Source organism: Globicephala melas, chromosome 19, assembly GCF_963455315.2.
Source record: "Globicephala melas chromosome 19, mGloMel1.2, whole genome shotgun sequence".
NCBI lineage: Eukaryota > Metazoa > Chordata > Mammalia > Artiodactyla > Delphinidae > Globicephala > Globicephala melas.
The window spans coordinates 31,717,976-31,733,605 of record NC_083332.1 but is presented as its reverse complement, the minus strand read 5'-3'; the positions used below and the strand labels follow the sequence as shown (position 1 = coordinate 31,733,605).

The 15,630-nt window shown below is 34.4% G+C and overlaps 1 protein-coding gene across 3 annotated transcripts in view; it reads right to left on the bottom strand.

Annotated features, from left to right (window-relative positions):
• CHD9 (chromodomain helicase DNA binding protein 9) overlaps window positions 1–15,630 on the bottom strand; it is a 244,924-nt gene that overhangs the window by 163,054 nt on the left and 66,240 nt on the right. For 2 of the 3 annotated variants that reach the window (XM_060289805.2, XM_030832973.3), the window contains exon 2: window positions 826–2,448. In XM_060289805.2, coding sequence (XP_060145788.1) covers window positions 826–2,283 — 1,458 coding nt within the window. In that variant the 5' untranslated portion in view covers window positions 2,284–2,448. Of the gene's footprint in view, window positions 1–825; window positions 2,449–6,351; window positions 6,461–15,630 lie in introns of all 3 variants that reach the window. The other variant, XM_070044370.1, reaches the window with a different exon arrangement.

The window sequence follows — 15,630 nt, the reverse complement described above, 5'->3', positions numbered from 1 at the left end:
TATATACACTACCAAATGTAAAATAGATAGCTAGTGGGAAGCAGCCGTATAGCACAGGGAGATCAGCTCGGTGCTTTGTGACCACCTAGAGGGGTGGGATAGGGAGGATGGGAGGGAGGGAGACGCAAGTGGAAGAGATATGGGAACATATGTATATGTATAACTGATTCACTTTGTTATAAAGCAGAAACTAGCACACCATTGTAAAGCAATTATACTCCAATAAAGATGAAAAAAAAAAAGATTGCTCACAAAAAAATAAAGTCTATTAAACAAAAACAAATTTTTTTCTAGTAGGTAAAAATGAAACCACACTGCAACTGAGTTATTACTAAAGTTGCATATTATTCTGAACGTTATGTTTACTAATTCTACTTCCAATTTCTGTGAATTTCAGCTTTTATGTTTTAACCAATTATCAACTGAGATATTATCAAATTATATGAGTTTTTTATAGGAATATTAACTCTACACCCATTATATTTGCAACAAAATGTTCCCAATCTATTGTTTTCCTTTTAATTATGGTTAAGTTTTTGTTTGTTTTTGATAATAAATCTTTCTGTTAAAGGCAATCATAATTGAAAGTTACAACAGACGTCTTAATACCTTATAATTTTCTAAATATAGAAGTCTATTGCTTTGAGCACATCAATGAATGAAACTTTCAAATATGAGACTACTGAAAATAGAAACCTTTATCAAAATATACATTCACCTGACAGAATGACTGAGTTTGAGAAATTCTGAATATGTCTCATATGAAATTAACTCAATGAGTAAAAACTCACCCCACCCCAAACCACCAAAATTAGAGCTACATACCTGTCGCTGTAAACATAGGCGATTTCTGTCATGTACATGCTGATGATTAGAAAGTGATGAATGCCAACTCCGAGCCTGAGTATGCAACTGAGTTTGAGCCATATCAGAAGGCCGTGTTACGAGATGTGAAGTAAATTGCCGATCAAGGTCATGATCTAAAACATGACTTGAATTATCTTGTCCAAATGCTGACTCATCAAATTGGGGAAGGAGACCCTCCTGAAGGAGGTCTTCTGGGTCAAGTCCTGTGAACGGCTCAGTTTGAGATTCCACTTGATGAAGTAAATTCTCTTCTAAAGATGAAAAGCCGTTAGTTTCTACATGATCATTGAAATGGCCCATTTGAGTTCCTGAGTCAACAGGATCCGGGAAGTTCATGTGAACAGGAGATAATTTTGAATTGCTGTAATTACCCTGAGGATGTGATGAATGCAACATTTGGAAGTTATTTGAATGCAGCGATGTATTGGGATTTAGCATATGCTGAGTCGATTCTTGCTTGATTCCCCTATGAGGTGAAAAGGAATTACTCCCAGTAAAATCAGATAAAGTCTGATTTGTATGATTAGGTGCAAGAACTGCAGAGGACTGAAGAAGACTATTTGGTGACACATGATTACTGGAAAAGGAATAATGTGAAGAAAACTGCTGTGAATTACTGACAGAACAAGAAGTCATATTTGGAGAAGGTCCATTAAAATTTCCTTCTTGATGATTGCTACACTTCAGGAAGTGTACTGAAGGATTTGACGTTTGAGAAAATTGCTGCATCGAAAGGGACTGCTGTGAAGTAGATGCATTATTAATTTGTGGTGGATGGTTAACACTGACTCTGTGTGGACCAGAAACATTAACATCCATAAAATTTTTAGACTGGCTAAGAGAATTTTGCCCTGGGTTAAGATTATTTCTGTTTTGTTGTGAGCGTAGCGAAGTGCACTGTGTTTGTTGTTCATTGGCCTGAAATAAGGCAAAGTCATGGTGTGCCACAAAGCTTTTAGTTTGATGCATAGAGTGAGAATGTCCTTGTTGGTGAAAAGGAGACCCATTTTGACTTGAAATGCTAGTAGCTGTCTGATGGCCCCACATTGGACTGCCATCTGCTACATCTGGAAACAAACCATTGGGCTGGTTCTGAGGGTGGATCGGAGAACAGTTAAACTGAGAGTGTGGAGATAACACATGTTCAGCTGGGCTACCAAAAGACTGATTAACTTGGTGAAATTTCATTGAATCAAACTGATTTAACTGTTCATAATCAGTCATCTTCTGATGTGTTGGAGTACCTTGAACATGGTTCAGTGAGTCTATGTGCAAAGGTTCAAATTCTGCACCCAAGTTCAATTCATCAACTAGTGAAACAGGTCCTGGTTGTACAAATGCATCATCTGACAAACCTTCTAAGGTCTCACCAAACAGATTGGCATCATCAAAAAAGTCCATCATTGGATCTGTCATCTTGAAAAATTCAATAACAAACTGGGCTGTTCACTCCAAATGGAGTATATTCAGCTTCTCTGTAGTAGATATTAATGGATCATTTCCAAAGGTCATCAACTAATCCGAAACAGGTCAATGTTCATTATTGCTCTAGATAACGACATGTCAGGAAGTGTCAGAATCCTAGGAAATAAGAACAAAAAGTTTGATAATGAATATTCATTGAAGTTTTACAAACAAAGTTTACATATGATTTAAAAAACATAAAATCTCAGTGTACAGTATGTTTTGGTAGAGTAATTCATTGCAAATAGCTCATTAATATTCCTTACAAGGAATCGACATATATACACTACCGAATGTAGAATAGTTGGCTGGTGGGAAGCAGCAGCAGAGCACAGGGAGATCGGCTCGGTGCTTTATGACGACCGGGACAGGGCTGGGACAGGGAGGATGGGAGGGAGGCTCAAGAGGGAGATGTGGGGACATGTGTATGCATATGGCTGATTCGCTTTGTTGTGCAACATAAACTAACACAGTATTGTAAAGCAATTATACTCCAATAAAGATCTAGTTATTTTTATATATATATATATATATTCCCTACAAGGAAAAAATTTCTAGTACGGGGACATGACTATATACATTTAAAAGTAATGATGTATATTACTTCATTTTGAAGTTCACATGTTATAATGACAGAATGTAAAGTAAACTTGAGAATGGAATGTCAGACTCTCTCCCATACCATGAAATGGCCATCACTCCCCAGCAGCTCTAGCATGTATAAAATATATATGTATTACATTTTAATGTTATGTCTTGCTAAGATAACTGACATCAGAATCCTCTTAGATTAGCAAATATGCTGTGATCTTTTGCTCTAGACCTCTTGAGCAGATAAAGCTACTATTTCATATGGTATATGTGGAACTACATCAAGAAGAGCAACTGTATGAGGTCATGATAAGCTGGCCCTAAATGAGATAAAAGTTAGCCATCTGGTCAGCTGACAGACAACACAGACATGTGCTATGTTGGGGATGTTGCAATATATTGCCACCATGGTCCTCTTGTTCATCTACCATGGAAGATCAGCCTACTGACAGCCAACTGATTTAGACATCTGTGTAGCAAAACCAAGCACCTTTCTGTTAACAGTTATATTCGTTACTCTATCCCTAAGAGGCCCACCATTAAATCATTTGGAATAACCCGTTGCTTATTATAGCTACTAAACTGTGCAAATAAAGTGTATTGATAATCAAGCTGAGGCAAAAACAAACAGTAGCTTAAGCTAAGCAATAAATTAATCTTACGATAATATCAAGAGAAAAAAATGATAACATTTATACACACACACACCTCATATACATACATACAATTTATGTGTGGAAAGGATCTAATAGGTTACTTGCTAATCTAATATGAAATGGCTGGCTAATTTTGTTCCAGGCTGGACTCATTCCAAACATTTTCAACAAAGGTAATTTAGGGTTCTGCCCCCACTGTCTTACACAGAGAACCACAAATGGAGATACTTGCTTCTCTACATATTAGTTTATTCAAAAATTAGCAGAGGTCTAAGAAACTTTTCCAGAACTTCTATTTTGGGAGGTCCGTTTTAGAAAATATAAATAGCCTAAACAAAACGTCTGTTCACTATTTAAATGAAGAAATACTTCTGAAAAATTCTGAGAAGGAAAAACTACCAAAATCTATATTAATTTTACCTAGAAATGGACTTATCAATCACAATGGTATACAAATGCTTTAACAAACATATAATTTTAAAAAAGGTACAAATGCAGAAAAAAAGAAATTATTTTTCCAGATTTTATAATTGTGAGACAAAGCAGATAGAGTACTATATGTTCTGAACTGAACATAGCATTAACCAAAATAATAATAATAATAAAGTAGGTTAAGTCACTTCTCTGGAACATACCTTATATTTAGCTATAGACTCTAGACAAGGGAACATCTATGTATACCTAACCCAATAGTCAGAAAAGCAACGTCCTATATATTTTTTAATGGACGTATGATTATTTACCAAGAGGAAAAAAGAAGAATTACAATGGAGGTTACCAAATCCAGTATGTTATCAAATACAAAGTACATTATTAGCTGATGTAACATGAAGAAATAAACTATGACATTATACCACTTTGAATTTTTATTTTATAATCTGTGAAAGTGAAATAACTTTTAAGAACATTTTTAGACTTAGACTTATTCCAAACGATTTGAGAATTTCCTCTCCCATGAAGTACTCTTTTTGGTCCATAAATACCTGACTGTTGCTCTGTAAGAAAATGTAGAATTGCTGTCATTTCTTCAACAACAAATATTTGCTCCACTAATATTAAATTTATGCTCTGCTACTCTGTCTCTGTGCCTCTCTGCATAATCAACAACTTTTTTTTGAAGCTGAATAATATTGTATCTTTTTAGAGACATTTTAAGTAATTAAACATGTATAGTACCGATGTACATAGCCCAGCTGAAGTGATGGCAATATAAAATCTATAACTAATTTTTTGTACACACAGGCAATGACAACTACTTCCTGACAGCCACCGGGCAGACAGTGACTGAGACACATCCTGATATCAGAGATATTAAAAGTAGAAAAAATATGTATCTTAGAATTGATTAATTTCCTGAATATTCAGACTGTATTACTTCAAGAGTTCAGAACCCAGTACTACAAAAAACTACTGCCCAATCGAATGCTGAAGGTAAATTATCTGAAGCATATGACTTTAGTTCATATATTCTTAATTATTCTGATAACAGTGAACATAAAATATAAAACATTCTGAATTTATACTGTGTACTACAGGCTTGTACATTTGTTTTATTCTTAAGAAATAGTTAAATGTTTTTTAGAACACTGTTCTGGAAATACGTTTATGATGTATCAGAGCAGTAATATTCCATTTAGGAAAGAAATGGTATAGTCTTTGAATTTTTGTACATTATGGTAGATTATGCTAAAGCAAAGTATTTTCTACATTTATGTAACCCGAAGCCTACCGAAAATATGGGGAGAAGTAAAAAGTTTAATTAAGAAAGCAATTTTGCTATCTACTTTTCCAACAAACATTTATTGATAAACAACTTGTAGGCACTAGGATGATGAATAACTGACCTCTGAAGGGGGATACAGACAAGTAAACAGACCATTACCAATATAATACAATATTTGTGCTTTTATAAAAGTACAAACAGAAGAGTAACATCTAATGAGGGAAATGAATATAGACACCTTACTATACTAAGAAGATATACATTTCACATGCAACAAGGTACATGTAAGTCATTAACCTTAGTTATAAAAATAGAAACTAAAGGTGAACTATGAAAACATGCCCATAAAATCTAAAAAAAATGGTCATCTTTTCTGATTTGAACAGTTTATTCTACAATTGATTAATTTCTTAATTGATTAATCAATTAAGCCCCTCTTAAGAGCTATCATCTTATTTCATTCTAGTAAATGTACTATTTTCCAACTTTATAAAAACATCACATCAGTCCGATTTTAACTATTTAATTAAGCAAATATTTATGGACTGTCCATTACATCCAAAGCAGCTTTGTAGAAACTACAAAAGCCCCTGCCCTCAGGAAGTTCAGAATCTAAATGGGGGAGATAAGGAGTAAATGGCACAAGAAAAGCACGTCACATACTGAATAAAATATGATAAACGTGGCCTGAGAGGCACAAGTTTATCTATAAGGTGATTTATAAAGAGAAGAGAGCATACTTGGCAAGTTATTCAGGAAAAGCTTCTTAGAACAATTAGCATTTGAAGGGGTCTTAGAAAAGGGATTGGAAGGAAAGGCCAGGCAAAGAATTCAGGAATAAAGAAATGGCAGGCAGGAAGGAAGTATATTTAGGAAATTGTATGACCACTGCAGAGTATATAAAAGGAGAAAAGTGGAAAATAAAGGTGGAAATACAAGTTGGAGCAATGCTGTAGTGGGCCTTATCAATTAAGTACATTAAATTAAGACATTTGGGGGACAGAATTCTTCTAAAGTTAAAACAAGTATTTAGAATCAAAAACAAATTACTTATCTATCTTCATTTCTACAGTCATCCGATGCCAAACATGATGATGATCATATAAAATGGATTCAATTATCAATAGGACAGAATCCCTGCCTTCAAAAAATTCATAATCTAGAGGGGAAGAAAACACATAAACAAATAATATGATATACGTCTTAGCAGAGATGTATACAAATCACTATACTGTGGTAGTACAGATCGGATAGCAATTAATTATGTCCGGAAAAGATCAGGAAAGGCAGAGAGAAGAGGTGATATTTGAACTGGGTCATATGAGTAAAAATAAGACCTCTAAATATGTGTTCTATAACAGAATATATATATATATATATATATATATAAACTTACTTCAATGGTAAATTTACTTTCCTTAGTGTCTAATAGTTGCTTTTTCTCCAAGACATTTCTATATTCTCTAAGTCTCTCAATAATTGAGACTAAATGAATTAGCCTTCCCAGTAATTTCCACACATTAATAGCTTTTCCAACTTAATACAACCATTGATCCCTACCAAATTATTCAGTCCTCTATTATAGTCATGTCTGCAACATTTCTATACAGTATTAAATTTCTGCTACATTAACTTTTACTTTGTTTATGAGCTACTTATAGCTATTTCATATTTGTACCTGGAGAAAATTCAGTTTAGGATTCATCTCCTATAGAATGATTCTGCCTACTCAAGCCTGTCTAGTAATGTGCATATGATAAATAATAAATAATATTGCATTGTGATAATATATTACCTTTTCTCTCCAGCAGACTCTACACCCTTGGAAAAAAGGAACACCTTTATAATCTTTGTATCCTTAGTATGTTGCCTAGCATAGTAGGCATGCAATACATTTTTGCTAAATCAGTGAATGACTACACAGGAATTAGAAAGAACATGATACTTTAAACAAACACTAGACCTGAGTCCTGGCTCTACTACCTTCTAGCTGTATGACCTTGAGAAGATCACATACTTTTTGTTTTCATCTGTAAAAAAAACCCAAAGAACAAAAGTAACTATACAAAATATTAACTACAATCCTGTCTGCTCCAAAGATGAAAGGTAAAATACTCTACACGTAAGCTGTAACCTCTATCAGGGTAGAGAACAGGTCTTTTACAATCCCCTCACTCTCTTGCATTGTACCTAAAACTGGCAAGAGCACAGAGGGAACACTAAAGAAATGCCCAGAGGTGAGCCAGGACAAGGCATTTTGGGAACTACTCAATAGCATAATGTGGCCAGAGCATGCTATTAGCCCAATAGAGAGATGTCGAGAGGCAAGCAGAAGTCAGATATCCAGGTCTTTTATTAGCCATTTAAGAAATGTGGACTTTATCCTAGAGGCAATAGGGAACTATTTCACCGATTAAAATTTCTTCTCTGGCTTAACACTTGACTAACATTTTTACTGTGGCTACTAACATTTGAAGTTATTGTTAGATAGCAAATATCACCTCTTCCAATGACAGTGACCAAAACACTTAAAGTTGGACCCAGAAACATTATTTTAAAAAATTAAATGATAATGACAAGGATATTAGTCATTTTAAAGAATATCCTGGGAATTCCTCTCTGTTTGCTAGATGGGATGCTGCCCAATTCATGAATCATTTAATAAAGCCAATTAGATCTTTAAAATTAAAAAGAAAAGAATATTCTTACTTGGCAAAATAAAAAGCTGGCAAACTTGAGTTTGCCATTTCTTTGTTTAAAAAAAAAATGTTCTGTATACTTCTAGAAACAACTCTTGTTAAGGCATTCAAACTAGGCTTGAATACCTATTAGAAAGTTCTTCTTTACATCAAGTCAAATTTCCTCCTTCCTTTCTAGGCATTTACTTTGAGATTGTTTAAAATAAACCTAATTGTGACAAACCTTCAAATTCCTGAAGATTTATGTCTCCCTTAAAGCTTCTCTTTTCAAAGCTATAGGCAAAATATTCCCCATTTACTGAAATGGGAAAAATTTTATCTAAAACGGTTAAAATAAAAGTTTAATGTTAAAGGGATAAACCTTCAACTATTGGTCCCATATTACTAATTTCCCTAGGGTTCCTATAGTGCGTCTAAGTACATGACAGGTAGATAGTACAGAATTTACTAGCTTAATAAATTATGTGACAATATACTAGTAACCAGGTAAAACCACCCTGAAATAGTACTAATTAATTTTCCAATAGTGTACTACAGAATTTCTATCATCAGCTTGTCTGGTTCAGCTTAAATGAAGGTGATTTTAAGTTGGAAGGCAGACTTAATTACCATAGTTAACAGAACCAACATACAAAAGAATCTCAAGAGAATGGAGCAATGGATCAAATCTAATAACTTTTAACTATGGGGTTCTGTTTTCAGTACAGATAACCAATTCTGCAAGTACATTCAGGTTGCAAATTCTACAGAGGCCAGGCCGGTAACATAAATGAGTGAAGCTGGCCAGAGGAGAACTATGGCTGACTATAAGTACAAAGGGGCGGCCACTAGTCAGCTTCAGTTAATTGTTGTTTCTAAGTTTTAAAGAGGAGCTGGAAATTCCCTGATTTTTAATGTTGATAACTACTTCATATTCTTTATATAAAATGCTCTTAGATAGAAAACTATGTCCATATTATAAATGAACTCTCAGTATACTATTATAAATATATGAACTCTCCATACACTAATGTCTGAAATTAATGTGGCCTCAGTAAAAATTCCAGCGGTTTTTTTCACAGTCAGACAAGGTGTTTCTACTTAGACAAAAAGCAAAGCCAGGAAAAGATCTGAAAAAGAAGGACAACCAGGAAGAACTAATCCTACTAAATATTAAAGCATTATAAAATTTCATTTATCAAAACATGGTGGTATTGACATATGAGAAGCCAAACAGATATAATAGAAAGTAACTTAGTATCTCAAATTGGGGGGAAATGAACTATAAAATAAACAAGACAATTGGATGGCCACCTGAAAAAAAGAGTTAGATCCCTATCTTGTTCTCAAACCAAGATAAATTACAAATGGATCAAAGATATAAATGTCAGAAATGAAAAACCATGAATATACTAGAAGAAAACATGGACAAGGTTACCTTATTTTCTATTTATGGAACAAAATCTACATGTCATTTAAAGAATCACTAATTAGATTACACAAATAACTTTATGAAAAGATTCATAAATTAGGGAATTCCTTGGTGGTCAAGTGGCTTTCACTGCCAAAGGTGCAGGTTCAATCCCTTGTCAGGAAACTAACATCCAGCAAGCCGTGGCCAAAAAAAAAAAAAAAAAAAAAAATCATAAACTAGATTACAAAAGAAAAGTAGCAAACTGAGAAATACTGCAACTCATTTACTGATGAAGTGCTCTTTTTTTTTAAAAGGCCTTGCGGTGTAGGTTGCAGGATCTTCCCCAGCCAGGGACTGAAACCCAGCCCCCTGCAGTGGAAGCGCAGCATCCTAACCACTGGACAGCCAGGGAATTCCCTGACGTGCTCATTTTTAAATATATCAAGATTTCCTACAAAATACTAATAGCCTAATAAAAAAATGGGCAAAGGATACCAAGAGTCAGTTCATATTCTCATTCAAAATAAGAGAATGTCAATCAGAACCACACTGATATACCATCTTTCACCTATCAGACTCACAACAATTCCAAAGTCTAATAACACATATTAGTGAAGTTGTTGGAAAAAAATACTCTCGTATGATCGCTGTGAAGTCTAAAATGGTGAAATCTCTAAGGAGAGAAATTTGCCAATATCCATAAAGATTTCAAGTGCACATACCCTTTGACTGAACAAATTCCCTTCTAACAATTTATTCCATAAATATGTTCATGTATGACTGAAATGGTAGATACAGCTATTTATTGCAGCATTATTTGCTCCAGCAAAAGACTGAATACAGCCTAGATGTCCATCAACAGGATGCTGGTTAAACAAAATGTTATATTCACTTATGCTGGTCACACCAAATCTGGGTATAATATTCACACCTGAGTGTTTAATTTAAAGAAGAATACAGACAAAATGGGACATACTCAGAGGACAGCAAGCAGATTGGTGAAGTTACTTGAAACCATGCTTCTTAAAGTTTCTCTCCTCAGTCCTCGCCTCAGTCTAGATATCCTCCCTGGGTAAGCTCATCCTCTATCATCTACCTGCTGACAACTTTAAAATTTTTATGTCTAGTAGTATCTTTCCAGCTGCCTCCTGGACTTCCCCATAAGTATAAACTCAACCGGTCCCAAACCAATCCTTCTTCTAAAATCTTTCTCCTACATTTTTTATTTGGATAATGGCAGTGTATAAATAAAACCGACCTTTCTGCCCAAAGTTATTTCCCCACTGTAATCTATCGTGCACATTGTGACCAGAGTTAAGTTTTGTGAAACAGAGATTTGATGATGTCACTTGTCAAAGGAAACCTATTGTTCCCTAATGCTGACCATGTGCCCTTCAAATTTTTTCTCATCTCCAGTCACCACCCCACCATCTCTCCATATCCTCTACAATCTAATCACACCAATCTACTTGTTATCTTTCTATAATGCCCTATTGTTCATTTTCCACGCTATTACTCATGCTATCTGTAGGACCCCAAATGGCAGATCTAGAATGATAGGTTACCAGAAAACTATAGGGGAAATTATTTTGGCTCAGTGTAAGAAAGGAATTTGAAACAGAGCTATCCAAAGACAAAGATAATGAGTTCCTTATTACTAAAGTTACATATTCAAATTTTAAACAGGCTAACTGAGACCTCAAAAGAGATTTTGTAAAGAGGAATCCAGCAGCATATCGGTAACTGACTAGTAAGACTTAAAGTTCCTTCTGATCTTGATATTTTATGAATCCTGGCACTTGAGAACTCTTGGCTTTAATGTAGTACCTCAGAGTTACTTATTAGTGAGTTTCAACAAGGTTTATAGGCATATAGATAATCTATACTACATCATTAATTGATCTAAGTATTTCACAGTAACTACCTCAAATCTGAAGATGCTATGAAACTGCAAAAAATTATGAATTTAAATATACTTCAAAGTAAGCCTAATAAACTGGGGGAGGGGGGGATCATCCTATTCAAAAAATAGGATGAAATGCAATACTAGAAAGGTTAAATTCGAGTTGATATAAACATAGGAACTAAAACTGTCACTTCAATTATAGAATGGAAAATTATTCACAAGGTACAAATTAAACACAGAGAAAAAAATGGAAATAAATAGCTAACCAGAGTCTAAATATGCATCCTCAACACAGCTTTAGGGAAGCAAATATAATAAAGCTATTAAAAAGCATATACTGGGGCTTCCCTGGTGGTGCAGTGGTAGAGAGTCTACCTGCCGATGCAGAGGACACGGGCTCATGCCCCGGTCTGGGAGGATCCCACATGCCACAGAGTGGCTGGGCCCATGAGCCATGGCCGCTGAGCCTGCGGGTCCGGAGCCTGTGCTCCGAAACAGGCCACAACAATGAGAAGTCCGCATACCGCAAAAAAAAAAAAGCATATACTACCTTATAACTATAGGAATACACAGTATTATATAATATGTGCCAGAACATACTCCTGTATTATTTAGACGGTTACTAGAGTCTTTACTTAAGCAAAATGAGAAAAGTTTTAATAGAAAAAAATGAGCATCATCAAAATTAAAAATTTCTGTACTTCAAAGGATATGAAGAAAGCGAAAAGAAACCCCATGGCAGAATGAGATAAAGAGGGTGACAATGTGAGAAAAATTCTGCAAATCATGTATTCAATAAGGGACTTATATCTAGAATATATTAAAAAAATTCCTACAACTTAATAGTAGACAAATAATCCAATTAAAAAGTGGCCGAGGGATCTGAGTAGACATTTCTCCAAGAAGATATACAAATGGCCAATAAGCACGTGAAAATACAGTAAACATCATTAGTCAACAGGGAAATGCATACCAAAATCATGAGATACCACTTCATATACACTAGGATAGGAGGAAAATAATAACGGAAAATAACAAGTGTTAGTGAGGATGTAAAGAAGCTGGAATTCTCATAAACTGCTGTTAGAAATGTAGTCACTTTGAAAAACAGTCTGGCAACTCCTCAAACAGTATATACCCAAAGAAATTGAAAGGACTCAAACAGATGCTTACAAAACAATGTTCATTGAAGCATTATTGATAAAAAGAGGAAACAATCCAATATCCACCAACTGATGAATGGTGAAATAAAATGCAGTATATTGATATAATGTTATATTATTTGACAGTAAAAAGAAATTAAGTACTGATACATGCTAAAACATGGATGAGCTTTGAAAACAAGCCAAATGAAAGAAGCCAGTCACAAAGGACTACATTTATATGAAATGTCAAGAATAGGCAAATATATAGAGACAGAAAGCAGATTAGTGGTTGTCAAGGGGTGGGGTCAGAAGGATTGGTGAGTGTTGGATACAGGTTATGGGGGTTCTTTGGGGGACAATGAAAATGTTGTAAAATTACTTTTGGTGATAGATGCATAACTGTGAATATACTAAAAGTCACTGAATTATATACTTTGGGTGAATTATTTAGTATCTGAATTATATCTCAGTAAAGTTATTTTATAAAGAAAAAGTTATATGGGCAAAATTATTTTGAGTCTTCTAATTTTCTGTTATCTCTCTTAAATAAGGATGAAGGTTATAGTGGTCAATTAAAATTTTATTTTCTTCAACCTCATTATCAACTAATTTTACTTGGCAAGTGTTTGCAAGGCAGATTCTTTTTTTTTCTGAGAAAAAATAAAGCAAGTGAACTTGCTTTGAAAGCTTTAGTCAAGTTACAATGGAAGTCTGTTAGTCTTCTCAAATAAGATATTTCAGCTATCCAATGTAATTTTGAAACTATGGCAGTGTTAAAATAAGCAAGTAATGGTAAATACAAATTATACTCTTGTAAAATTTTAAAATAAATAAGAACTCTAAAATAAACATACTTTTAAAATGACTCAAGAAACACAGCTTTTGAAAATAAGCTATTGTGATTTTTTTTTTTTTTTTTTTTTTTTTGCAGTACGCAGGCCTCTTACTGCTGTGGCCTCTCCCGCTGCAGAGCACAGGCTCCGGACGCGCACAGGCCCAGCCGCTCCATGGCATGTAGGATCCTCCCGGACCGGGGCATGAACCCGTGTCCCCTGCATCAGCAGGCAGACTCTCAACCACTGTGCCACCAGGGAAGCCCTATTGTGATTATTTTAATCAAAATTTAAAACTTCAATAAACAATGAAACTAAACTGATCCTTTCTGATGCTGTCACAAATGATAAAACCTGTTGCCTATCCTACACACTTATACTTTCCATGTAAATGCAACATGTTGTTTTATTATCATTAAAAACAGTAAGTGATGTTAGAACTGAGGAAGAGTTTGCTTTGGAATGTCACATGACAACTCAGAAAACATCAGCATAATATTAATGAAAATCAGAATTTGAAATTTAATTATCTAGAATTTTTATTTTTTAAAAGGTAGGAAGTCCAGAGACTTTAAGCAACAAATACTAATTGAAAGGATGTAAATAATAAGTTAGTATGGAATCAATATTGCCCTTCAATTATATAGAGCTGGCCCTTTAAAAGGTAACAAGGACTGCCAAGTTCTGTACCTAATAAGGATGAAAGTAGGGGAGCAACTGTACTCCTCCCATCCAGGTTTTTATATTCATTTCTAGATCTACTTTCCTCTCCTCTTCTGAGGACCTTACTGATAGGATACAGATACTCATATACCAGAACAACAATCTCCCACTCACAAGCCAAACTATTTCTGATCAAATTCCCAACCACATCACAAATAAATCTGAAAAATCACAGAAGACATTACTTTTCAATTTCCTCTGCTTTAGATTTTTTTTAACTTAAAAAATGTTTCATTTTTGTAACAAGCAGTAAAAAGTTAATACTCTCTTTCCTCTGCCTTCCTTCTCTACTCCTACCTGCTGAAGGACACTGTAACAGTCACTCTTACTTCTGTCTCCTGAGTCATCAATTTTTCTCATTCTACTAGATCATTTTCACAGGCATACAAACAAGCTGTTATTATAGCTTAGGAAATAACTAAAATATATACAGAAAAGGGAAAAAGGGAATCAAAATGGTACACTACAAAAAAATCAATTGAATACAAAAAAAGAGCAGGATGAATGGAGGAATCAAGAGCATGTAAGACATAAAAAGGCAAATAGCAAAATGACAGAAATAAGTTCTTCCTTATCAGTAATTACTTAGAATATAAATGAATTAAATTCTCTAGTTAAAAGGAAGATATTGGCAGAATGGATAAAAACAAAATCAAAAACATGATCCATCTGTATGTGATCTACGAAAGACTCACTTTAAATACAAAACCACAAAGAGGTTAAAGATGAAAGGACAGAAAAAGATATCCCATGCAAATAATAATCAAGAGCGCTGCAATAGCTATATTTTCATCAAACAATGGATTTTAAGTCAAAAAGGTTACAAAAAACAAAGAACATCATTATATATCAATACATGGTTCAATCCATCAAAAATATGTAATAATTATAAACATGTATGTGTCTAACAATAGAGCCACATAATCTATGCAACAAATATACATAGAATTGAAAGAAGAAACAGACAGTTCTACAGTAACAGTTGGAAACTTCAATATCCTATGTTCAATAGTGGATAGAACAACCACACAAAAAGTCAATAAGAAAATAGAGGATTTGAATACTATAAACCAATTAGACCTAAAATATATATACAAAACACTCCACCTAACAATAGCACAATGTTTATTCTTCTCAAATGCTCCTGAAACATTCACCAGGATAGACCACATAGTAGGCCACATACACTTTTAAATGTATTAAAAGTAGACCACTTTTAATACATTTAAAAAGATTGAAAGTATACAAAGTATCTTTCTGATCCCAACAGAACAAATCTGGAAATCAATAACAGAAGCAAAACTGGAAAACTCACAAATATATGGAAATTAAACAAAACACTTTTAAACAACCAATGCATCAAAGAAAAAATAACAAGGAAAACTAGAAAATACTTTCAGATGAATGAACATAAAAACACAACAATACCAAACCTAATGAGATGCAGTAAAAGCAATGCTCCAATGGAAATTTATATCTGTAAACAACTACATTAAAAAAGAAAGACATCTGGGCTTCCCTGGTGGCGCAGTGGCTGGGAGTCTGCCTGCTGATGCGGGGGACATGGGTTCATGCCCAGGTCTGGGAGGATCCCACATGCCGTGGAGCGGCTGGGCCCGTGAGCCATGGC